Raw genomic sequence first — 27,660 nt, 5'->3', positions numbered from 1 at the left:
ATTCAGGGCATTTCTAGCATCTCAGCATAGGTAACAGTATTTCTGTAGTTGGTCAGATCCCAAAGATCACATTAAAAGCACAAGCTCAAAGTTTCAGTGCTGGAAATACTCAAAACAGGCTCTTATATTTAAGCTCAGTGGTTATAAAGTCAGCATCAACCCTGATAATCCTCTATATAGAGAGCAGAAACTGTTCAGCTACCTCTTGCAAATCGCATTGCCCAACTGACTTGGTTTGAACTGCTTAACAACTTCTGGTAAATACTGACCTTTTAGAAATGGCATGTGAGCAAATTAAGTAAGAAATAGTTGAAAAGGAAGTCACACATAAATGCATAGACTCACCTTGGACAGAGGGATGTGGGGTTTTTTAACCCTTTATTAAGAGTGCTTCACATTGGAAGTTAGTGCAGGGAAGGAAACTGCTTTCAAAAACCACTCTGATTTTGTTGAAATTACTTTACATTGTGTGTAGCAGCAGAGGAACTTACTACGACAAATCATCAAGGAATGCACCACCACCACAAGAGCTATGGGTGAACCGGATGTTAACAGGGATGGTCTTGCTATCCACACTACAAAAGCAAGTTAATAAACCCCACCTATTCCCAACTCAAGAATTCTTGTGAAAAGTTACTGATTCAAGGCACGTGGTCAATCCCCAACACTGATGGTAGCAAACATGAAAGGTTACTCATATGCAACTGTGCAACAACCTGCCTCTTCTGCACCTCCATCCACAGTGCCCTTTCATCAGCTTGTAAGGATGCACCAAGTTTACACGCTCTCCTCAAGGCCAATACACTGCTAGAGCTGCCCAGCCAGCAACAGAGGGGGACGTAAGAGACAGTGGCAGAAGCCTGAAGAGACTGGGGGCAGCAGGAAGGGCAGAGAAGAAAGTAGGAGTAGAAGCCAGCTGCAAAGCGTTAGTGATCCTTGAGGCTGCAGGCCTTATTACAACACTTTCATTAGAAATGCAGATTAACATGCCTGACACATTAAGAAAGGCCAGGAAAAGATTGTAAGGAGGAGAAGCTGGAAGAACAACAGGAAAAAAAAAAGATAACCAAAACCACCAGATTCAGTAACCTCAGTCTAAGAGCATTAAAAGAAAGTCAGAGGAAAATTACTCAAATCTTCACTATTCCCTGTAGTATACCACAGCAGCAGATACCAAAAATACAATGGTATGTTGAAAAAGGAAGGTCACGTTATTACAGGAGAAAGTTTACCATGGGCTGTCATGCAAACTTAGGTTGATGAGGCTAGTCTTACCGAAATACCTCTCCATGTTGGTACGGACAGTAGTGCCAAGGTTGTAGAGCATGCACCCCAACCCACAGCTATTTCCCTGTTACGGTGTCTTTCACATACATTACAAAAGGTACTCTAATTAAAATGACTAGGTATTAAACAACTATGCAAGACAAACCCACAATTCCTCTGCAAAGCAAGGACAAATCAGCAGTGTCTACACCTATGGACCATCTACACCTGTGGATGGAATTACTCTTGTAATTATTTCCATCTCTGCTTGTAACCTTATACATCACTTGGGGAAAAAAAGATGTGCTTGATTAAAAATAAACAAACAACAAAACCCCAATAATAACAAAGAAACAAAATCTTTCTCAGTTCTCTGGGAAATCAGAACAAGAAACCGAATGTCTGCAAACGTATCGCTTTGGGAAACCAAGACTTAGAAAGTATTAAATCAGCTTGACTAATTGTCCTATAACCGAGCCAAATTAATTGAATAAAGCCTCCCTTCAATAGCATTTGTTCGCTGAACCAAGCAAGCTTTTTCACTAACTGTTTCAGGCCACCTTAATCCAACATAGGTCACTTAAACAATGTGTAGTGCAAACATACACAACAACTATTGTTAAAATGCATTGGATTAGACTGTAGAGATAGAACTTCAGAAACCAAAGGTATGTAACTGTTCACCTGTATTCACAAACACATACAAACAGCTGTATATCAGAAGTAGCCCATGTACATGCACCAGTTTTGGCATTTTATTTCTAGTTCATGGTGCAAATTCTCACTTTTACAGCCTTGTAAATTGTCTTCACTTTCTGAGGTGGGGACAAGAAGTTTCAGAAAAAATCCAAGGACAAGATCAGAGCAATCTATCCTCTGTTTCTGCATTCATAACAACAAAAAGGTAGTCCCGTGCTTTTGCATATGTCTCTACATGTTGAAAATTATTTTCTGATTACGTGATGCCATACTACCTTAGCAAAAATGACTAAATAAAAAAAAATTTTCACAGATTATGTTCCTCCTCTTAGCACTAATAGTACTTTGCAAGTTTACAAGAGCAGCACCAAAGGAAAATCAAAAGCCAAATAAAATTCAGTTGCACATGACCCTTTTCTTCTTCTGTTTTGATCATGTTAAAAGTTCCTTCACTATATAGTACTTGCTCGCAATCAAGGCAGTCAAGCTTCGCTAATTCCTTGTCATAGTATATATCCTCATTGCTCTCTGAGTCATGGTTTGTATCCACCAGTTGCTTGCAGCTGAGTTCAGTTTTAACCTTCCTTTTGTTTTGCGTTTCCATGGCACGAAGCCTAGTTGGGATTCCAGTGCACAACACAGGTTCCTTCCAGCTCTGTATTCAAAGTGCTTGGTGACTGTTATAACCTGTGTAATTCCAGTCATAGATCTCCCAGAACCATCTTCGAAGAGCATTTTGCTGATGGACTGTAAAACTCCCTTGTCGGCCTGCTGAACACACCCCCAGCCTCATTAGGAACATAATGGAAGAAGCCAACTCCATCAAGCTCTCCACCTGGTCTCTATTTCTTGGGACACTAGAGTATTGCAGAGGAAGTGGTGGGATAATGAATGCATCCTTGCAGGATATACAAACTTTCTCTCTGGCTTAAAATCAAATTGAGAGGTCAACCCAACCACAAAAATATTTAATGAAAATTAAGGCTGAGACTTAACACTTTGGAGTAGATTTTACGTAGCAGAAGATGACATCAATACTCTCTCCTTGTGAGCCAAATTCTCCAGCAATAAGAATATTCTCTCATCTGCACTTCATCTTTAGACTAGGCTATAGGCTGTCCTAAAGCGTGACCTGGACAAGCCTTGGTATGCAACCAAACTGCAGCCCTACTTCTAAATGTCTAGAACAAGATACAAGACATACTTCGTGCTGCAACTCTATTTTGGTACATGGCCTTCACGCTCACAGTCCCTGTCCCTCATTGAACACTACCAGGACTTTGCAAATGATGTGTGAGAGCCCTTACCTGGAAGAGTTACATGTGAAAATAAGAATGAGGGAGAAGGGGGAGAAACATCAAGTGCCTACAGACACTTCAGGAATTATTCCAGAATGTAGTTTGTTACATTTTAATAAATTACAAATTAGTGGGATATTCATTACTGGAAGGAATCTAAGAATACGCAATGTACTAAGATATCTAAAAGCTAATACGGGGGAAAAAAGGTAATGCAATAATTTGCATTTTGAACTACTAAGTTTATTTGAACATTTCATTTTTAGTCTTACTATACTATGCTTGCTTTTTTGCAAAAAACCTAAATGGGTAGCATTACCATGAATAAAAAAAAAAAAAAATCAGTAAAGTTAGAAAAAGCAGCACAACTACTTTTGTACAAGAGACCAGTGATAAGTAAACTTTAGATTTAAAAAAAAATCGGGCCGCAGTCAATGAATATTACCATCAGCTGGCCTGGACCGCCTCAGGATTCCAGGGATGATAAGTTTGCCAATTTGTAAGTTATCACATGTAGCTCAGATAGTCACAAGAAGCTTTTAGCAAAACACTGGACAGCAAGGACCTAGATTTCCTAGAAAGTTATCCACTCTGCCTGTAATTTTCTCTTGTGCATGTAATGTTTTGTTGCTGTTGATGATTATTTAAAAAAAGAGACTTATCAGGATAGGAGGTAACCAGTGGTATACAGCAGCCATTTCTGTGAGTTGTAAAGATAGGAAGAACAGCCACTGTTTTCTGCCATTTTATCTCAGATTGTACTTGAAAATCCTTCACTTTGAAATCAAAGTATAGTAAGAGTTTCCACAAATTCTTATTTCTGCAGAGGATATGAAACAGGCACATTAGTGTGTTTTTGAAATAGCTGAGTATATTAAATAACTGTAATATAAACATGCTATTAACAGAGTCTAATAATAAGGGCCTCATGCTATCATACACAGAAACAGATACTGAGAGAGCTGTTACCCCACATAGCTCACAATGAAATATCTTAATACAATTCTTCATACAGCAAACACACAGTCCTTCTGAAAGCACTACTACTCCTTATGATCAAATTTAAACATCACAGAAAAGAAATGCCCTCCTTTTTAAAGCAAGGGAAACTGAAGAATTTACCCCCTCCCTTCCCAAAATGAAGTGACCTGTGCAAGAATAAACAGAAAATACATGCAGAAAGCTGGGAACTGAAACAGGACTGGCCAAGAGAAAAAATAATGCCAGAAAGACAAGATTTTTTCATCAATTTTGGCATGCCGTATTGACAAAAGATGAAGAAATACCAATAAAGGCAAGAATTCTGAAAGACTTGAGGATTTATACGGACAGCTCGAGGGTTTGCTAATTAAACTACACACAGAGAGGTGCGTATATGCACATTCACAAGGAACGATGCTGACTCGGCAACACTTCTTCTACTTGAGATTAACAAGATGGAATTTTTTCTGTCCCCAAGTCTTCCATATAAGCATTGCCAAAAGAAAGCAAATTACCTCTCAATTAAAAACAAAAATCAACCCCACAACTAAAACACATTCTTTTAGTGTCCTACACGTTTTAATTCATCATGTAATTTTTATTTCAGGGCATGGCATTAGGGCTTTTCCTTAAAATGCCAATCTGCTTTTTGATCTTTACTGCTGACATGAAATAAAAGAGCTGTACATTATATAAATCTTCAGTTTCACTTAGCTTGAAACTGATAAAAAGAGAAAAACAAAGCCAACTGCATAAATCCTTCCAAACCAAAAGGCATTCCCCTTACCCTAACTAACATTCATTTCTGCACATCTTGTTTGAATTATCATCTGAAGTTTGTCTTGTTCCATCTCCAGAACAAGTCAAATAGCAGAGCATAAAGATACGGCTACATGAATAAAAACACATGATCTACTTGGTCACTGTGAACCTAAAAATAAGCTCAGACAGAAAAATATTATCTGGCAATTGACATGTTACTTTGATCCCTTCGTTTCTGTATTCTGTCACACACATTCAATCCAGCAGCTACTGGAAGCATCGGCATGCCCCTTCAGTGTGATGAGAATCAATAGTCTGAGGGAATCGCTACACTTCTGCAGAACTGTGAAACTCAATTTAATTAAGACAGTATCATGTTACAAAAAGGAAAAGTTAAATTTTAAGACAAAGGGCAAGAACTGTGGTACTACGCACTATAAAATGTAGCAAGTCTGAAGAGGTGTCACAGCAATAGTTGATCAGACTCACTGCCTTGGATTTTTCTTGTGCAGAAAAATTGATCTCCAGTGGGATTCCTAAAATAGCAAAATCTTTCCTGTCTCTATCCTTTTGCTTCTGAATCACGACATGAGAATTAAGACACTGTAGGCTATACTGAAAATAAGTTAGGATGGTTTTCTTTTAGTTACTTTTAAAAAAAATTTTGCTTTTTCATTCAAAATATAAACATAACTATTTTGAGGTTAAAAATAAGTTTTAAAGTTTTTTTTTCTATTTCTTTGTAGCATGCCTCAATTAATCTATAATCTACCACCAATAATACACCTTCAAAGTTGAAATCTCAGGCCTAAATTAGAAAGACTTGAAGTCTGATCTTCTGCTTGTCAGGTGAATGCTGCAGTGAATACTTATTTTAGAGGAAGATGCTCTCTGTTTCAGAATTATTCCATTTTGGATACACCTTCTGAAAAAGCATCCATTAAGAAAACAAGCAAGGAGAAACAAACTTAGTTCTCTCCAGCCTTAGGACTTCAAGCTTGGTTCCAAACTGTGTCCCAACAGATACTCCAATGACAGTACATGGAAAGAAAGAGGCAAAGATAAGAAATGTCAAGAGGAGGAATGATGTCCTACCCCAAGCCAGTCAACAGTTTTATGACTAAAATAATCTGAAAGGATCAGAGCGGAGGAAACTGAAACTTGGTCTTCCACACATTATACAAACAACTTCATGCTCATGCTCTTAGAAAAAAGGAATGAAACCAGATTTGCATTGCAGCTGAGAATATGTTCTATAAAGCTTTTTAGTGGCACATCCAATTATTGGGTATGACCTCTGAGAGGTTAGAGTCTTTCATTAGCTTCTTAGTTAACTACTGCTGATAGTTCAACCCCTGGAAAATCTGTCATAGCAGAACCACAGCAAAAAGTTGAATGTGTTGCAAAAGCTGTGGATGCTGCTAGGTAGCACATACATCACTATACTTACTGAAAGAATGTTGAACTGTTACAACTAAATGCATACACAGAACCAGTTGTCAGAGGAAACCCGTTAAACACACAGCGGAAAACATCCTCAGTGACAAAGAATGGATATGAACGGAAGAGGACAATGACAAGAGTGAACCTCCTGTACAGAAAGGAGTAAGAAGCACTTTAAATTTCTATCCAGCACTGAGCATAGTACCTTAAAACAAAACAAACCCTAAAACAAAACAACCCCCCCCCCAACTTAAGATCAGAGAAATAAAGGACCAGTATCATGTGGCTTGGATGCTCTGCTAAGAAACCACATGGATGTATTCAAAGGGCATTGCCTCCAAATCCAAAACATTCTTCTTGTTATTACATTTATTACATTAGTAACATAGTACATACTAACTATATCACTATCTAACGACTTAACCACTTTTTAAAATAACTTTCAAATGATCATTAAATCCTATGGTATTGGCTGCTAATATTACTCCTGGAAAAAACAGGTAATAGCAATAGAACCAGAATTAGTGAGCTGGACAAGTCACAGGGACAGTTTGCATTGGTTAGAACTTTACATGCAGTTCATTCCCTTCACAAATGCACATGCTCACAGAAATGATTGATTTTATACTTCTAGTGGTATTAAAAAAGGAAACAGAGTTGGGAAATTTTTTCTTGAGGAGTCAATGACCACTGAGAGGAAAGGGAAATGGGGGGAGAAGACTGGAGCCTACAGGAATTTATAATGGTAACAGTGAGGCAAAATCTTGCTTGTTAAAAATAAAATCTGGAGGGAGGAGCAAGAATGTTTGGAGTGGCTCAGAGATGTGCAAGGACAATCTTGGACTATTCACTCAAGAATGCCATCCAGTTTTGATCACAGGCTTCATTTGTGCTCCCAGTGGTGCACAAGAGTAAACTTTATAGACATTTGACAGCCTCATTCAACAGACTGCCCACAGGCAACACTGAAAATGTTCATCCCAGTGTGCTCTACCTGCTTGCAGGATCAATGCTTAAAACCTATTTTATTATATAACCTTTCTTGTATGATCTCAATTATCAATAGAAAACCACTATTAAAAAACAACCTAGGGCTAATGTAGTTAAAAGTATTTTGGCAGCTTTTTAAAGATTTTAAGATTACAACAGTCTTTGCTTTCAGCATTTCCCTAATATAGCTATTACGTGATCTGCAGTAGAAACACTATATAAGCAAGGCACCTTAGTTTCAGTTGTAGGAGCAAAAAAAAATTTCTCTTTTTCCCCACGATGGTGAAAATTCTTTAATCAAAGCAATTTCTGTATCTAAGAAAAATGTATTTTATAGAAACTGTATTAAATGCACATTTAGTTGTTCTGTTTATGGCATATGCTTCCAATAATGTAAGTTACTATAGCACTTCCCACCTTCCATTTTCAAGGTGAAAGGCATTTACTCCAATAAATTATGCTTTCTTCCCATCTCTGGTACTTACTCCCTCAAAATTGAAATACCTCAACAATTAATTGTAAAGAATTTTTCATTCATTAAGTTTTGGAATCACAGCTTTTTATTTTTAGTGGGTTTTTTAGCATTAGCTTTTTAGCCAGAGGAAGTATTTGTATGCCTCTGTTGTCTTCTCACTTGTGCTAATAATGCTGGGATGTTTGCTTTGTGGGTTTTTTTTTAAAAAAACACACCTGTTCCCACAACAGCTGCTTTCATCACTAACAGGTAACCAGCAGTACCCATATTAAATACATTTTAGAATATCCAAATATTCTAAATAGTCTCCCTCCACTAGACTGCACAAGCCTAAAAGCCTTGACAGTACACTGCAATGCCAGGACTTCACATTCCACAGCGATACAACCAAACTCAAGAACCATCTCTCTCAAAGTCCCAGACCAACAGACTCAGGCCACAAACATAGTCACCAAGGAAAATTCATAGTCATATTAATTAACTTAAAGCTTTAAATACTGTACCTAAGTAGTAGTATAAATACTAATTATTGCTGCTAATCACTGCATTTCAATGCAATACAAAACATAACGGTGTCTTGATCCACATACAAAGTAAGTACCTCTAAGAAGTACTGGAGGATGTTGGCCCAAGTGCTCATTTACAACTACTCCTGACAGATCACAGCCAGTGTCCCATTCATGTAGCAGCACCACTGAACTCCGTGCAGACAAACCAGGCTTGTATTTATAGGATGGAAGATGAACTGTATCTACTTTGGCAGTAGTGTGCCTTACTTTCCGTTTGCTTTCTTAGAAGTCAAAATTGGAGTCAGTAAGTAGAGAACAATCATCAATACTAGGGACTGCATTAAGGCTGCACTAAATTTCGTCTGAGAAAAGGATTTGCGGCAATTCAGTCAGTGCCTGGTGCAAGTGTTTGATGTAGAGATAATAAAACATTATGACCTATAATTTATACTTTGTCCACCAGTTTTAAAAGGAATGTTATCTGTCTACATGAGGATCACACACTATGGAAGCTGCATCTGTGTGTAGTTACTGAAGGCTGTAATGGCAGTAAATCTCCAGCAGAGAAAGAGATGGAGCCTTATAGATTCAGACGTTCACAACCTGAAGGTTGTTTCAGAACTTAAGGGCACATACAATATCGCCGTATTAATATGCCTGAGAAAATAACCTGGAGTAGAAGGGAAATGGAAACATGAGTATGTTTCAGATTGGAAACAAAGACTCCTGTACCATTCTGCCTCTATCTGCTTTATCCTCCCAGCTTTCAAACCAGACAACCCAGATTTATGGTTTGTTTTGGTTTAGTTTATAATGGCCAGCACACAACAGGGCAATGGGCAGAGCATAATGCACACCTACTTAATCTTTCTACCACAACATATATTAAGTGTACATCTTATCATACAATTTTGGCAGTCTCCGAGAATCAAAAGTCTCTATTTTCCCAGGCTCCATGAGAGCGTATGGCCCACACAGAACATACTGAATATACAAACCTGCAGAGGAAGATTGTTTTAAGGTCTGGAAGTCACAGCAGGAACCAAGCTAAGTTCAGTTCCACTTGGAAGCCATAAAAGCATGGGTTTAAAAAAAGTGCAGCAGTATCTGATGTTTGATATCTAACAGTATGCAACATGTTTATGACATGTATTAAGCTACAAAATCTGAGTTCATAGCCTGGAACAACAAAGCAGAACTCAGCTCTGGCATATGTAGTGGGAAATAGAAAGGCATGTCTCATAGTGTAATGGATATTGCTGCTCCCCCAAGAGCTTGAGCTGCATAGAGCAGGTGGTTCAATGAAAGACATCAGCACTTTGGAAAAAATTAAAATACAATGAAAAGAGCAATTAAATAGCAGCTGGTTTAGATAAGAGTCAATTCACATTGGGTTTTACTACAAGAACAACTCAATTCAGTTCTGCAGAATTGTTTCTCAGAATTGAAAAGTTAAGAAATTTTGGACAAAATATGTGGTGAGTAACTAAAACTGTCTCAGTCACACAGAACACAGTTAAAAAGGGTACCAAAATAATGAAATCTAGAGGAGGTATCGCTTTCAAACTACTGTAAAAGTAGTCTGATTCCAAGTCAGACCATCAACTCCCATGGCACCTTCTGCAGTTTTAAAACAGCTTTTCCCTAATTTTCAAAAAAACTTCCCTCTCCCTCACATTAAGTAAAATAACCACAGAAGCAACAAGAGGAAACACCCAAGTATATAATGGAAAGAGGGAAACACACCAACATACATAACAACATACCAAGCCTACATAATGAAAAAAGAAAAAAAGAAAAAAAGAAAAGTTTTATACATTAAATGAGATCCAACAGAATTAAGTGTTAAAAAGGGTCATGGTTAATTTAAAAAAATGCTTTAAAGGGCAGGACTGTCTCCAGGAAGAATAGGAGCGACTTGCCAAGTAGGAAATCATGTCAATACCAGCTATTCTTAAATCATCGTAGTCTCATGTAATGGAGAAAATTTAGTCATTTCACCAAATGAACAGCACTTCTTACTTACCTCAAAATCTTCCCCCGCCCTGTCACTGACACCCTTTCTCTGCAGCAAATATTATACAAAGCTAAACGGTGGATTCTGTGTTTGAAAAAGTTTGTTTTGGTTTGGATTTTTTTTTTCATTTTTAACATGAAGTAGAAAGAAAAATTTTGCGTTATGTATGATCCATGAGAGTTTGAATCAACTCAAGTCTGTCCTGAACTAAATTTTGGGTTTATCTTCCAGGCTTGTGAGTTTGTGTCCTACCCTCTGAAGAGCAAAAATACAAAAGGAAAACGGTGTTCCATGTATAAAAACCAATACGTCTGCACAGAGTATTTTCTGAGAAATGCCTTTCCAAAATGCAACTAACTGCAACTTTCAACCACAGTATACCTGATAAAAAAAAAGTATGATGTAAAAGAAGGCAAAATAATCCCAGAATAGCAACATGTTGATTTACCTAGAACAGGAAAAAGGGTTTTAAAGGAGGAATTACGCGTCCTGTACAGTGTTCATTTAGGATTAGAAGACAGCTTGGCAAACATACTGAAAAAAGGGCACTGCAACTGCACAAAACCTTGCCACCTTTCCCTTCCGTGCAGCATGCTCTATGGGTCATTCTCCTCCCGGAGGAAAAGTAATCTGAGCTACCTCCATTGAATTCTGTGATGTGTTTATGTGAGAGGGAAATACTGTAACAGAGCCTGAGACATGAGCAGCCGTTCCATTCCTCCATGCTGGAGTACTCTGGAGGTTTCAGTTCTGACATCAGTCAATAACTGAAAAGCCAAGGCTCTGTTATTTAGATAAACGCTTTAAAAATTGGTTTAATTTCTTAAATTGTTCCAGTTTATAGGTTATATAGGGCCGGTAAGCAAGATTTTAAAAGATAAACACTGTGGTTGAAAAACTTTCTAAGTACTGTAAAAAACTCTCTTACATATTGGACTATTATCAGTTAAATTTCACTTTTGATTGAAAAAAAAAAACCAAACCTCTTTCTCTAATCACTTGTGTGGAGTACAATAAAATAGAAAAATAAGCAAAAACATATTATCTTTGTTTTGCACAAGGTTCAGCTTAAACATAAAAGGTTAAAACCTCATCTCCTATGTATTTGGGTGGTGCAGCTGAAGGGCTGCTTGTGCCCAATGTAACAGTGATTAAAAATTCAGTTAAATTTTAATTCAACTGTCTTTCCAAAACAGGTGTTATCATAGCGTCATATAACATGAATCAAAACAGACTGCATGCATAAGCATACCATTTTAGCATATAAATATATACACATATTGTGCAAACCAGGATCAATTATAATTGAAAAATAACCACACTTACCTGTTAATGTAACTTAGAGCAACATAGGTTGGCTGCTGAAGTTCTTGTTTCTCTAATACACGTGGGTCTGTATCTGGAATAAAAAATATATACACTGAATTAGAGTTTTCTATATATACGTTGAAACATATGGGACTGTATACTGCAAAATAACATAAGTGAAGACAAGAGATACAAAATAGCTCAACCCAGTTTATCCATATGGAGTACGCTTTGCACAGCACAATGATTCGTTCATTCATTCATAAACACAGTATTGTATTACTTTACACAAGAATTGGAAACATCAACAGTGATGTAATTTCCAACTGTCACACAAGCTTTCACAATCCCCCTCATAAATATTAGTTTTCACTGCTTTCCATGATTTACAGTGTTAAAAGAATCAAGCTTTCTTCTTTTTCAATGTAGCTATTTCTAAATATGGCTGACACATTTTGAGATGTTTCAAGAGTGATTAGATCTCTTCAGCCAGGACTTGATACTGTTCTTTTGCATCTCCAAGTTTTGCTTTCTCTCTTCTCTACAGCTTATTTTCTGAAGCTCTCAATCAGAAAAGTCATAAAAAAATGCACTTGAAGCAAAATGCTTGCCAAGCACAGTATTGCCCACCAAAAGCCCTGAAGCAAATACAATCCAATTCCCTTGAGTGCTAACTTTCACTCAAATGAAAGAATATGTTTTCAATCACCGTTTTCATTGTCCTTTTCAGTTAAGTTTTGCTTTTATCTAACAAAGAAGTAGTCTTGTTTTAAATTTCTGAAACCAAAACCAAGGGAGTGTGCCCACAGTTTACAGCGTTTTCTTACACAAAAAATAGGATTATATTGAGGTTTCAAACACAGCCCTGGCCTACATTGTAGAAATGCACCTTTAGGAACTGAGCATAAATGGTCTTCAAGAGTTCTCAATGGAAAATGTGCATCATGCCTATGCAGATTACAACGTAGTCATTAACAACATATTTTATGCATTAGTTTAAAAGCAATTCTGGATGCAACTTCTGCATTTTAACCACAAAGAATACAAACGGCTTTTACCTAATGGCTCGCCATAGCTCTGCTGCTATCCATCTTTTATTTCTGAGAAGCATCTACTTTGTGTTGTGGGGAGAGGAACCCCAAGCAAAACATGTAGTTTGGATTGTTCTCCTTCGTCCTAGAACTTTAAGCACTGTTAATCTTTAAAAGCTCATTATCTTCATAGCCAGATTTGTTCAACCTATCAGTTGCTTCTGATGGTTTTTGTGGATTTTGTTTTTAAAATATGATTATTTTGAAATCTGTCTCTGCTGCCCTGCCTTAAGGAAGATTTTTAATTGAACTGAATGGGTACTGTGCTTGAGGTAGGTGCAGTTGTCAGACCACTGCTCAAAGCGGGTAATGTCTTTATTCAGTGAGCAGGGAATCCCCTGTCCCAGCACCTCAAAGCTCAGACTGATTCTAATCTTTCTTCCTACATTCGCTCCTGCAAAGCTCAGGCTCCAGGATTCGCTAATATGCCTTTATCGATACGTCCCTAAAGAGATAAATACCTTTAAGGAAGTTCAGAGAAGAGGGATAAAAGCACAAGTGCCAATCCAACCAGCAATCCCAAGCCTGTTACCCTTAAAAGGAGCAGATCTTGCTGGTGCCTGAGGAAATTCTGCAGTAATTACCAGCACACCACACTCTGTTCCGTATTAAGCTAACCAAAGACAGCAAAGCATCAGCTATCTTCCGTGTTATCTTTGTAATTCACTCCTCTGAGGCACACTTAGGCTCATGCAACACACAAAGATCTTTTACTTGCCTTTGTTTCTACAAAAGCCACAGTCATTTAGCAGGCCAAGCATACAACTGCTGTCATAGTAAACCTGGTTAGATTTACACCTTGGCAGTGCATGGCCTGCCATGAAACTGTCTCGATCCACAATGTCTGCAGAGCATTAATCCCAGCCAGGACTACCTGAGAACTGCCTCAACCCAAGTTTAGGCATTTGTGGTTAAATGACTACATCTCTGCTAATCCAGTTCTTAAATGGGATTAACCTCCATCTATAAACAACAGTTTCTGTGACTGAAGCAGACAAAATTGGGGCTGGTTTACATCAGAGTGTTGCATGTATCCGTGGAAGAAGACAAGCGAAAGCTCTAATGTAGAGTCTACCACCCTTCCGCTGCTTGCCAGCAGCTCACCATAACACTAGCTGAAGATGAAGATGCAAAGACAAAAACCAAAAGTCCCATAACTTTTGGAGGAGCACGTTATCAAAGCACATGGAAATTGCTGGCACCTGCACAAAGCAGAGTCCTGTCTCTGAGTAGGTGCTGCCTGACACAGGAGGAACGCACTGCACAGTCTCTATTCAGTGTATCCATCCCTTCCCCCTCCACGTATCAGACTTCACACGTATTTGAAGTAGATTGTGTTGTATATCCCAGTTCCACCAAAAAATAATCCAGGAGGTGGTCAAGAAAAATCTCATATGAATTTAGCACTCAAAATGCTTGACACATTTTTATTCCTTTTGAAACCAACTGCTGCGTTGCCGGTCACGAGAACGTCGCATTCACTTCTGCATTGTAGCAGGAACTATACATAACACTGTTGCGATATTATTTCTCTTCCCCAGCTATAATAACCCAAGATTAAAAGAAAGCACAGAAACTTGCACTTGTGCCACCACCTGGTCCTCAGAGAAGGGCAGAAAGGAGCAGAGACCAGGCCAGCTGTGCCAGCGGCCACCCGGCCCTGGCACAGTCCTTCCCCAGCTGGAATGGCACGAAGGCTGCACCAGCAGCCCCAGTGCACCCACCTAAAACCCGCACAGCCTTGCTATCCAGGGCACATGTATACTTTGCTCACCACTGCCATCTTTTTTCCCACTGTCTTAAAATGCCACCTGTCTGTTCCTTCCCGCCTCCATTCCCTCTTCCTCATCCTCATCCTCTGCCCAGCCTCAGCCAGAACCTCTGAGTTCCTCTCTCCTGCCCCTTCCTAACTCTGGTTCTTGCTACTCATCCTGCCTCTCCTGTCGTTCCCTCCTGCCCTTGCTGCCCACTCCTCTCGCCTCAAAATATCCTGACATATAAACATGTTAAAATTAAATGGAAACATCTATAACCACTTGTTCACTCTTGTATGACAGGACTGAATGTATATACAATTCTTGCCCTGTAAAAAAAAAAAAAATCTAAAAATAAATCTACAAATTTAGAGGGAACTCTTCCCTGCAGCCCCTGACTACTCCCATCTTACTTCTATCTAGACAGTCTCAACTTACTTTCTTGATGTTAGTTAGCACACTTTTAAACACAGGGTGAGTATACACTAAGTTAACAACTACAAAAAGACCACAACCATCCCAGGCTTGCTAAAAAAACAAACCAAACAACTGAAAGAAACAGTAATCAGCATTTTTAATTTTTTTTTTTTTAAAGATAGGAAACAAAGCTAAAGTGAGATTAAGTAGCAGTATTCCCTGATGCTGAACCTTCAAGCCTGGACTACCAGCGCTCTGCTCTCTCACACCTAAATGCAATCATACAGACCCTAGCACCATTTTCTAACATCACACATGCCGCCCAAAAGCCGCAGTCTCCAAACACGTTACCCCACTGACCAGGGTGTTATGCATCAGCCAACACTCTCAACTATCTGAGTTGGGGATGAGGAGCAGGGAGGCAAAAATCTGTTGTCAAATCTCAGAAAATGGTCCTGTGTAATTTAAAATGTTTACTCAATGTTTCTTCAAACATGCATAGGCTGGCCAGTCAGCCAAAAGTAGCCTCAATAGTTTCCAAACAGACACCTATAATGCATTAAACACTCCCAGATAACAAATATTTTTCTTGAAAAGTATTTAAGCAGGACAACCTAGGACTTATCTGAGCTCCCTTTCTTATAAGAAAAATATCCAGACAGCACACACACCAAACTACAGATTTTGAATGGACTGGTTGATTAGCATTACTTTAACTAGTTACCCTCGCTTCTTGAATTAACATGGCCTATCGAAGACTTGCTACTTCGTTAGTTTTGCTGTAACACTTTAAGTCTGGTAGAACAAATTGCCACCCACTGTACATTAGCTGCCTTCATTACTTGTCTCTTCTCATTAAGCATTATGTTCCACTGATTTCATTCCACAGTAGAAAGAGAGGAAGCACTATGTACTTTCTGTATGTTGTGAGGTTTTTTTAGCTATGTTCCCTTATTTTACTATGGTGTTAGATTTTGAAAATCCCGGTTTTTTTCTTTTTAATTAAAGGTTATAAAAATAGAATTTCATTTCATGTAAACTACCCCACGGTTTTGTTCCAGGTCCCACTCACCTCATTATTAAAAATCTGATGTGTGTGTGCTAACACCCACGAGAGAGAGTTACTCAACTAATCATCCGTAGGATTGGACACGTTCAATTTACATCCACAACCTGTTTCATACTGGGCAACCAGACAAGTAGTATGAGTGTATAATTAAGGCTAAAACTGTCAATTGTACTGTGCCATCTTTGAACTGCTCAGACGAAGCCAGGCATTTTCTGTGGAGCATGTTCTAACAAAATGAATCACTGACTACTGAACCAAGCTACGATTACTAAATCACCCCACTCTACGCAGAAATAACTTGCGGTTTGAAAACACTGCAAAACCCTAACCTGGTGAAGTATTTTAAAGAGAGCAAATAATAGAAAAGGCACGTGCATCCTGTTTAAGCAGAGGCGCCATCAATTGTATAACTTTGTTCTACATGAGTATTTCTGCACAAAAACACATGCTGCATCTTCGTTATTATATAACAGAGCAGTAAGTTTTGCCGTACAAGATATAAGAAAGTTATCATATGCAACTTCACATGAGAACTTTACTTTCATAAAGTCTCTGCATTTAAATCACTGAGAAAAATCACTTTTCACCTTATAAAGGGCACACAGAAAAGTGCTAACGAATTCAGTGGCATTATTTTATGACCGCAAGCTTTCTTCTTACAGGGACTCGGAAAGGTCAGTACCACTAACAAAGTGGTAAAGAAGAAAAAATAATTACTTAAAGGAGGTAAAATTTAAACTACTCTTCAACATCTTGAATACAAAGTGGCCAATGCTGCTTTTACCCCACTGTGCCACCACTTAACAGGCAGAAGTTGAGGTCAAGACTGACAAGAGTCCAGGTACCGAAAGAAGGACGTACGAATCCCTGTTCACATACAAATTAAATGACTGGGTTTTCAAGATTTTCTTGGTAGCTGTAACCCTCCAACAGATTTCACTGATGTAGGTATTACATTTCAGGGAGGCTAGGAGGGAGTGTCCATATCAAAAAGACTTAGGATTGAAAAGCATGTCTTCTGTCAGCCATGCCATTACTTAAGTCAAATAGTTAGAACAAAAGCAAAAATACAAAATTCCCCTTGCCAGCCCAAGGGGGTTATTTCTGTTTCTGTTTAATCGCAAAAGGAGTAACAAAATGCCTTAAATGTTATGAAAATAACAGCCCTGCAAATGTTTTTAAAGGCACTAAAACTCATTTACAAGGACCAAGGACTTGCAGTATGATCTGTCTCCAAAGTCACTTGGAGATGTTTATTATAATCTCACCTTTTTGTGCAAGACAGGTGCAAGATCACAGTGGAATGAACTGCCAACACAGAGGTTCCCCAGACTCACAACTGGCTTTGTCAGAACATCCGTACACACGTTCCACTCGCCCACCACCAGATTTGCAGAGTGCCTGTCTTGTATTTCACTTGGCCTTGAAAACTGGCTGATATAAGTCAGCTCAGCTAATTAATTAAAACCTACACTTCCCTTGAAACTAGCTTGCTTCACTAATGATGCCAAGGCAAACATTTCTGTTGGCTTCCTCAAAAGTCCGCAATTGTTCTTACATGGATGTAACTTAAAAAGCCAGAAACAGATACATTCAATGTTACTGGAAACTGTTCCCCATCCAAAACCTCCATTACAAGGAAGCCACTATGAATTTTGCAGTTTCAATCCCAAATGCAGTGTTATTCAGGTCTTCTTATGAATTTGAAGGATAAGATCACAGACAACTAAGATTTTACAGACATTAACACGATCCCCTAATTATATCTTTAATAGAAAAAAAATTTCCCTGATCTCCAAAAAGGAGATGATGCTCTACACTTCGAAGACAGAACACTGGAGGATAAATACCATGATTCTACAAGAGTTTAAAAACTACCTGACTTCAAGAATGCCTTAATATTTACATAAAAGTTTAAGTTCATTCCAAGATCAAGGTGTTAAATGCCACAGAGATGGACTTATCAAAATGTCTGAAACAGACTAGATACCAAGCTCTTTCACACTTCCAGGTTAAGCTCTTGTTAAATAGATGACTAAGAAAGCTATGTTCAGTAAAGTACAAACAAGAAAACACTGTATTTATTTGAACTTCCACAGTTTCAGTGAACACTAGAAGCTTCAGGATATTATTTAGTACAAAATTCTCCCTGTTTTGGTCTACCCCAGACTTGCAGAAATTTCTGTTAGCTGCAGTTTATTTCCCTCATGAAATTGCTCTTAAGTGCATGAAGCCAGGAAAAAAAACCCCGAAGGACACATGCCACATAATTATTACAAGAAGGTCCTGAAACTGCAGTCTTTTTGGCCTGCTGGGAGACATCTCTATCAGGCTGGCAGTGCTCTGCTGGCACTCTGCTGCTACTCAAACCAGACCTGTGTACTTTCCACTCAGCAACGGATTGATTGCAATTGCTGCATTATTGCAGAAGGATAACGGATTCCAAAGCCAAGCTAAGGCATCATAGGTCACAGCCCAAAATTTAAACTGCTGTGTACTTCTCCTAAAGCCTGCAAGCACAAAAAAGTCAGCATTAACCTTAACAACTGCAAATTACATATTACTCATACAGGCAAGTGGTTAGGAAAAAGAAATATCAAACAAAAGATTTATTTAAATGAAGGCTGCCTCCGGAGAAAAAGCCAACAAGTATACATTGGGAATGCACACACAAGCAGCTGGAAGGCATAGAAAGCAGCATCTGCTGACAACACCCTGGTTTAGCACACACTAGCCTCTTCACACAGGTGTCCCTCACAGGGAAGTGAGGCAGTCTGCATCAAAGTTCCTGAAGAAAATGGGAATTTGTAAAAACTGTCTCTTCATGGGAAATGCACCCTGATCTCAGAGATACCACTCCAACATTTTACCTTCACTCAATGTTATGACTGCAGAATCTGTAAAGAAGTAGTCAGAGGACATCACTGCAAGAGGGACCATACAAAAATGGAGGTCACAGAAGTTCAAAAGCAGCCTGCTGAAAATGAAAGCACAAAAACCTCCAAGAATACCACAACCAAAAGCATCCACTCACTGCTGCAGACAAGCACATGTGAAACTCCATTTTATAACACAAACTCTGTGAGACACAAGAACTCAAGAGTTGCGTTGTATGAGAAAATGGTATCTTGCTGGGTGATAAGGTAGTATATGGTATTTCAGATAACCTACACAAAAACAAATCTATGCTTTGGTCTTACAGCAAACAGAAGAGTAGAACATTTTTTATATAGCACTATTACTGAGCAATACATTCTTGCAAGCTGCCACTCTTTAATTCACACTGTGAACTCTTAGAAATAATGGCCATCCCTTACCTCCCATTGCCCAGCCAAATAAGCTTCTGATTACAGCTTCACATGTACTAACTTAACGCATAATTACTAAAAGGATTTCAGGCTAAAATGGTAGCTCAGCCTCACAACTGAATAGATTATTTGACATTTTCAGTTTTTAATTAAGAAAACAAATAGTCAAGTAAACCTAAACACAAGGATTTTCAAATCTTCTGAAAAGTATCTTTCATTAGGAAAAAAATATATTCGTGATATAACCACATGCAAGAAAAAGGTATTTCAGATACAGACAACAGAAAAGAGAAAGAATGCATGGAGTTCAGTCATGGATCCTGAATCTTTAAAATGTTCTCATTTCTGCAATTAAGTTAATTATTGCACACTAGTAAGTGACCACAGTGCTCCTCAGTTGCTGAAAGCAACCTTTGGATCTGTCATGCTGTCTTCAAATAGGCAATTAAAGTGAAAAATGAGAGTGTGCATAACTTTCCTGTGCCATATATTATATATAAATAACACAACACACAAATAAGAATAAAGAATAGGACAGAAGTTCTCAACCCAAACACTTGATCAACTTAGTCATGCCTTCACCTGTTTATTTGAAAATATATTACTTTGCTACTCTTGTGGTCCTTATTACAGACAATCTACTTGCCTTAAGAAGAGTCTTCCCTTACCAGAAATTAGAAGAACTTTCCATTCTTCTGTCCTCAAAATAATTTGCATTAACCAAGGCTGGATAGTACCAAGCGTGCTAGGATAACCACGACGCAGTGGACAGACTCAAGCAGATAATCTGTTCCTTTGTTCCTCAGTGGGGCAATTTGGTCAACGAGAACTTGCCTGAGGTTGCCCTAAGAATTGCTTTCTTGCGTTACACAAATTTACAGTACTGTAAACCAAATGAAAAATTTGTAAAATCCTTTATTTAAAAGATTTAAAAAAAAAAAAAAAAAAGGATCACATGCTGTAAGCGTTCTCAGTGGGAAGCCTGAAAGACGTATGCAGCTTGTGAGGAACAGGATCACAGCTCCCTTCCTGCTCTTTACAAGGTGTGTGAGCTCTCTGCACACCATCCTCCATTCGAACCCCCTCTCTCCAGCACGGGAGCACAACTAGCATCCTCTCTCAGCAGAGAAATTCAAGCTGTGGCCTTTCCTGGTCGCATTAGAAGCTGGGCTGATTAGAGATACAGCCCAGTCCACGTGTGCCACCTCAGACCTCTGGCACAGCCAAACAACAGGCAACCTACAGCTGCTTCAGCCTGCGGCTGCCTCTGGCAGAAGGGATGGCACCTGACTGACCAGATTTTTAACTCATCTCCCATGCACCCCATCCTCCAAAAACCCACCCAAAACTCCAGAAGCAACTATGAAGCAGGGAGCTGTGCAGAAGGGTATAACCGTAATTCATTAAGAGAATATTACTGCGCACCGTGTCGGTAGCTCATGCCTCAGAATGTAAAAAGTAGCGCTGTAAATCAGATACTTAATTCCTATTCAAATGGAACGCAATTGCGGGTAACTAGCTGCAGAGCTACGAATGTCAAAAAGGTGTCTCGTGATCTTTCAGATGTAATGAACAGCAAGCACACTTCATGTGCCGTGATGTTTTTCCACTTATTATGTTAATTAGTTTTTACTTGAACCACACAATTATTACTACAACCAAACGCAATAATTAATGGTTACTTTTAATAGGTAAAATATTCATTAATCAAATCAACACGAGACCAGCACAGTGCTAGAAAGGTTCTTTAGAGAAGGGACACCCCCCCCCGAAGTCTAAAGCTACTTTATTTTGCTTTTTAAATTGTGAGATGTATTCCATTTTTAAGCATTTCAGATGTTAACATCTTGATTGCAACTTCTAAGTGCAGATATACTTAATGAAGCTTGAAATAGAGAAAAATTAGAATGCCATTTTCACTGAATTTCCCAACATTTAATTCAAGTCAAATAATCTCATGAGGTGCCACTGGAGAATGTTATAACAAAAGGTCCATTCTTACTTAACAGTCAAGCACATAGGACATAACATATATTAGTACTCCCCAAAATGATCCCATTTCAATAATGAAATGAGTATTTTTATTCCTCACCACACTATGATGTTTTTTTGTGTCTGAGAGTTTTAAAAACTCACATACTATGGAAATGCACTCACCTTTAATTCACCCAAATTGGAAGCTCCCCAAAATTAAAAAAAAAAAGTCCATAATTTAGGGGTATTATTCTCTTCTGAAACAATGATAAAGCCACCTTTGTGGCATGCAGCACCCTCCCCAAAAACACACGCCAGCGTGATGCTCTTTTTAATGACTTTTTAAGGTCCCGACTACACTCAGTGCCCTCTGCACGAGTGGCAACACCACAGCTATGTTGGCAGAGCCCTCTAACAGGGACACAGCAAGAGCACACCAAAAGGACTTCTGCTGTTGACATAAGTTGTATCACCTCCCCAAATGACAGACGAGGCCAAGAAAAACACTCCGCCAGCATAGCTATGACCCCCCTGGGGCAAGCGGGTATGGGGATGCTTGTCGGGGAAAGCGTTTTTCATTCCCTGCACTGACAGACTGAAGAGAAAGGAAGAAAAGGGCTGAAGGGTCCTTTCCAACACAGACCCAGCCCTGCACACAAGTTTTCTAGGTGTTCAGTCAAAAACCTCTGTTTCCAAAATTCACACATTTCTTCACTCTCTAAGGTCATACACATCATTACCCATTACATTTGGAAGCTGACAAAAAAGAAAAAAAGAGGAACATTCATCTTGCATTCACCATTTTGCCAAAATTACGAGGAAATAATTTTTGGAGTTGGCAATGGCTTGCTTGAGGGTTGAGTTTCATGAGCTTCTATGAGAACCCAGGCCTGGCCTGGAAAAATCCATTGGGAGGTTTAGCCTTTTTTGGGCAAAACCTGGTAACTAGTAGTAGAAGGGCATTCTTTACATAAACCACAAGTCTGTGCTTTTTCAAATCCAGCATATGAGGTGAGTACATGCTTAAATCCACATTCCAGGATAAACAGTTTTGCATAAAGCAAGCAGTTATTTCAAAACAGCTAGTTTTCCTATTAGAAAAATTGAAAATTTATAGGTTTGTGTTTTGCCTTTTTATTACTATTACTCAAATACTCAAACCCTTGTTCTTCTCATCTAGTTTTAATAATGAAAACCTGGCAAAACGTTCCAAAATAAATAAAACCTAGTATTACTTTAAATAAAAGTTCAAAATATGTATCTTGACAGTTCTGATGCTTGAAGGTTCCATTTCCCAAAGTAGTAATGATCTCCAGGAGTTAAAATAATATGATTATATCCCAACTCTATAGCCAGCTAAACCACAACTGAACTTCAGTGGCACATACTTCATCTGCAATGTCAGAAGATCTCTGTTTCAGACTATCAACACAGCACTAAATTTTCAAGTGTCATTGAAAACAGGCCACTTCTAATTTTGGCTGGAAACACTAAAATGAACCACTATAGGCAGTGCAGCTAGTATTTCACAAATTAAACCTCTTCATCTTTACCAGCAATCAAAAAGAAACGCTTTTTACTGCAAGTTATTTACTGTGTCTTCGCTCCTCTGCAAACAGTGATTGCAGGGTTTTTTGGTTTATTTTTTGAGGGAGGGTTGTATTAGAAGGAAACAACACATATTTTTCCTGTGAGTCACCAAAATTGCTATAAGCAGCTTAACTGCTGGGCTACGACTTCGCACAGTCTTGCAGGAGGCAGACTGGATTCCTAATCTTCACTTCCTCCTGACAGGAACAGAGAGTGCACAAAACTAAGCAATTTCTTGTAAGGAAGAAGGAAATGGAATCATTAATTAGAATTACGCAAGAGAAGCCCCTCCAGAAAATGGCAACCATGGGTGGTGGAGCCAGAGGCTGGTGGACCAATGATAAGAACCAACTGCGTAAGAATGCCAGGTGCTCAGATAACCTTTATTTCCTGAAATGTCTTTCCCAAAATTCATTTGGACATACTGTGTCTTAGACAATTTTATTTCATTAGAAGTAATTTCACCACAGTGTGCCTTATCCAAGACTATGAACAACTCCACGTTTGTCACCAGTGCTACGCATGAAACATCCAGCAACAAGCCCACCCCCTGGGAACAATAAACACACACACATCATCTATCAGTACGTTTCTTGCAGGGGGGTAGGGTTTTTCTCTCTAAGAGGAAGACATCATCACTGAAAATACTAGGTTCACACTTGTGCACTACTGTGAGGCAAAAAACCTACTTCTCTACAAACAGACAACTATTTTCATTTAGGTTTACTGCATCTCTTCTAGAGCACCTTTTTAAAGTCTAATATTCAATCACTGGGATAACAAGGACTGGTATGGAAGAAATGGCTAAGCGCAAGCCTTGAGCAGCAAGACTATTTTGTTTGCCCGTAAGTACTGCCGGTGGAGCATCGCGAAGGCCGGTGCAGGCTTCCACTGCTGACTCACCCCGGTGTGTCACCCGCAGCAGCGGCAGGGGAGAAGAGCTGCAACTCACGGGAAGTCGCTTTTAACTCTTAACTCGACCAGCCAGGGACGGGAAAACACCCCCCCCGCAACGAGTCCTTAGTAGAAAATCAAAGAGAAACGAGATATTCAGCTCTAGTATGAAAAGACATACCGCCAGGGGCGGGTCGCTAAACCGACGAGAATCAGTTTGTACTGGATTTACCACAGCCTCTGCAAACCTCCCGTCCGCTTCCATGCAGGGACGAGCACAGCGTGCCCAGCCCGCTCAGCCAGCTGAGACCGAGACAACCCGACATGGCGCTGCCACCCACCCAGCTCCGCTGAAGGCGGCGGCGGCCGCCCGAGGAGAGCCGGCCGCCCGCGCCCCCCCGTGGTGGCGGCGCCGAGCGCGCGGCCCTGACCGCCAGCGCCGCTCGCCCGCCGCCATTTCCCTGCCCAGGCGACGCTGAGGTGCAGAACGGGCGGCGGCTGGCGTTTGATAGACCTTGTTTCACCGCCCGCCACAGGCGGGGTTTTCGAGCCCTTTCTCACCACGGAGTTTTCTCCACGACATCGCCGGCAGCCGCGGTGTTTTCCCTGTAATTTCTGGCGGCCACGGAGCCCCTCAGGTGCTCTACACCAGTAGTAACAGGAAGGATGGTAGGGAGGTACCGCATTTAACACCACCACCACCACCAATAGTAATCTGTTCCTGTCAGGGGATGCTTGAACTGTCAGTCAGAGCAAGTGGCTGAGAGGAAACCTCAGTGTGACAACCTGCCAGGGAAACAAGGGGCACTGCGAGTGCCACACCAAGGCCCCACCTCTGCGACTGTGGGCTGCTGTGTTTCGAAATGGGGTACACAAAATGGCTTCCCTGAAGAACACGGCAGGTACGCTGGTTCACCTTTGTGCAGTAGCCTTAGCCTTTATCGCCACTCAGTACCATTAAAACATTCCTGTTGCAATACTATCCACTGCTTAAATACTAAGTGTGTTGCCCTTCTTTAGCTATTTCTTTTCAGTAATTTCTTCAAACAAGAAACGTTACTGAGATAGTTTTTCCACTTCCAGTAGCTCAGATGTAGAGAAAAACCAAGCTAAGCCTCAATGTCTTTGAAAGACAGGGCAGGGGGAGGGGAACAAAAATACAAATGATCAAGTTTAAAATAGAAAAATTCAGATAAACCTAAAAATGTTGACATTAAGTAGAGATTTAAGGAAATCAATGTGCTTAATAAGCAAAGATGTTTTAAGGCCAAGGCAGGTTCTTATACATCTCATTTTTACTTTATTACCCTAATCAAAAACATGCTATGTTCAACAAATAAAAATTATTTTCCCAGGGTGAAGACAAAGGAAACAAAAGAAGTTACCAATTCCTTTAAAATTCTAATACTCTCTTTGCCCTCACACATAATTTGAATATAGAACTATTAATCAAATAGTTGCACTAATGAATACAAAGGTATCTTACCATAAGAAAAAAAATTTACAATTAAGACAACACGAAGACTATTCACTAAAAAAAGCTCACAAAACATCACATTCAGTTCTTCGGCTTCCACAGTTTTGCCCGACATTCATGTGAGCTGAAATGGCTGTACTTCCTTAATGTTTAATGTAATAGAAAGCAACAGAAGGGCACTGCACTTTTGGCAGGTGAAAGTGGTGCTCCAGGTTCATACACGTCAAGCTCAGGAAGGCTTCTCAGCAGAGAAAGCTCATTTTTGCTCAGGAACACCTAAAAGGATCAATCAATCTAACAAATGCATTGATATGTGAAAAAACTTTTAATTAGGTTAGAGTAAGAGAAAAGATACAAAAGAGAAAATTTCCTAGAAACAGTAAAATTTCTCCTTGCACTGAATTAATGTACGAAGAAAATCTGTTCACTCATTTTTGCATGTGAGCTTGTAAGCTTCTGACGTCTTGTAAGAATGCAGACAATCAGTGCTTCACTCCTACCTCAGCACAACTTTAAAAGGTAGTAGTGCTGTTTCAAAACTGTTAAATTTACAGTATTTACAAGTCCGTAGTAATTTGAAAAATGGATGATTCAGAATCACCAAAATATCAGCGATTTTGCTCTTGTAAGTAGTTAGAACCAAGAACTTGGAAACAGGTGTGGGGGGAAGGAGAACATCAGTGATGTTGAGAACTCGAGCAAGGCCTTCTCAGATCAGGATACATCAGTATCTGCAGTATATATACACCTTTCCTGGTAACTGAAAGAAAAGATGTATAGTCCTCTAAACAACCCAGCTGCTAATTTTACATTTAAGTGCTGCCAAAAAAAATTACTTCCTAAAGTGCTGGTTTAGTACCTTCTAAATTCTACTGTTGTTACTACTAAACAGCAATTAACGGTTAGAAGTTGATAGCATTACCCGTTATTACAGCAATAAATCTTAATATTATTTTTATTCTGTACTGTTCCTCCTCTGATCAACAGACGATTATGAAATAAAAAGCACAGCATACATTTATCAACATGATTTATGGGTCATGATACAATGCAGACACTTAGTAGATAAAGGTTCTGATGCCGAATTTAAGGAAAATTTAAACCCTGATGAATTTAGCTCAATGTTTATTCAACTCTGTTGGAGTTATTTTTAAACACCGTTTTTTAAAATTCTCTAAAAAGCATTAAATGATTTGGCCTCAAAAGACTACCAGTCTATAGAAAGACACTTTCAGCTTTAAAATAAGTTCCTTTCTCGAAACATATGTCAATAATCATCTTACAAATGTAATTGCACATAACATTAGAAAAATAACATCACCTTTCCAAGTATCTTCCTACATGCAACAGCAGATGGCTTCCCATTTGTAGTCTGTTTCACTCTTCTCAAAAGCGAGCTTAAAAAGCTCAACCAAACTCTTAAAACATTTCCATGAAACACTTACTAAAAAAGGTATGGCCTATTAAAAAGGTAGTTGTTCAGAGGAAGAGCTTGTTTGGTTTGCTGTTTCTAAACAAACTAATAAAAGAATCCAATTGGCAACAAAATTTTTCTCCAGGTTCAACAGACACCTGCATATCAGCATCAGGACAATGTAACTGCATTCCTGCCAGGACTAGTTCACAATATTTAACTAAAGTTGCTCTCAACTCTCTTTGTATTCTGGACTAACATGGAAGTGCATGCGGTGGTTGGATTACAAGAGAAATTAAGACCACCAGCAAGAATACTCCCTTCCCCCAAGTGTCTTCTCTGTCCCTCCCAATAAGTCTTTTTCTATTGCCTACTCTTGTTTCTAAAACATCTACGGAGAAGTGAAGTATCTCCCTCTCCATTCAGTTTGTATTTTAGCAGCTTTAAATATTCATTCCTTAAGGCAGTGTCAGTGTGCTCACCCCTCGCTCTACAGAGTGGTATTGACTTGCAGTGAGAAGCAGAGAAATGCTTAGTAACTCCTCCATAATTTATTCTATCTCTAAAGCTTTTCACGACAGTCAGTAGACTATCTAATAGCCTAGTCAAAATGAAGACAAACATCTTCTATGACAGAAAACTGTGGGGAAGGTGGCATGAATTAAAGAGTATGGAAATAAACACCTTTAAACAAACCACCTCAGTGGGAGACTGACATTGTCTGTCTGCCAATGAACTGCAGACAAGATGCTTAGAAAAACCCCGTAACAAAGAAAAAGCTGCATATTGTTCGAGGGTTCCCATGTCAGGACCACCCCTGAAGCCAGAAACATTAATAACTTTTCTTTCGCTTTTCTTCTTTCTGGGGAGGAGAAGGGAGTTGAAATCAAAACAAACAAACAAAAGTATCTAAAGACAACTGCT

General features: G+C 39.2%; 1 protein-coding gene across 1 annotated transcript in view; it reads right to left on the bottom strand.

Annotated features, from left to right (window-relative positions):
- JAZF1 (JAZF zinc finger 1) overlaps positions 1 to 27,660 on the bottom strand; it is a gene marked incomplete at its 3' end in the record, with an annotated part of 194,121 nt that overhangs the window by 76,420 nt on the left and 90,041 nt on the right. The window contains exon 2 of the mRNA XM_081996659.1: positions 11,767 to 11,839. Coding sequence (XP_081852785.1) covers positions 11,767 to 11,839 — 73 coding nt within the window. The remainder of the gene's footprint in view (positions 1 to 11,766; positions 11,840 to 27,660) is intronic.

Source organism: Phaethon aethereus, assembly GCF_964289735.1.
Source record: "Phaethon aethereus genome assembly, chromosome: 2".
NCBI lineage: Eukaryota > Metazoa > Chordata > Aves > Phaethontiformes > Phaethontidae > Phaethon > Phaethon aethereus.
Note: the sequence above shows the minus strand (reverse complement) of the source record. Positions and strands in the feature narration are given on the sequence as shown.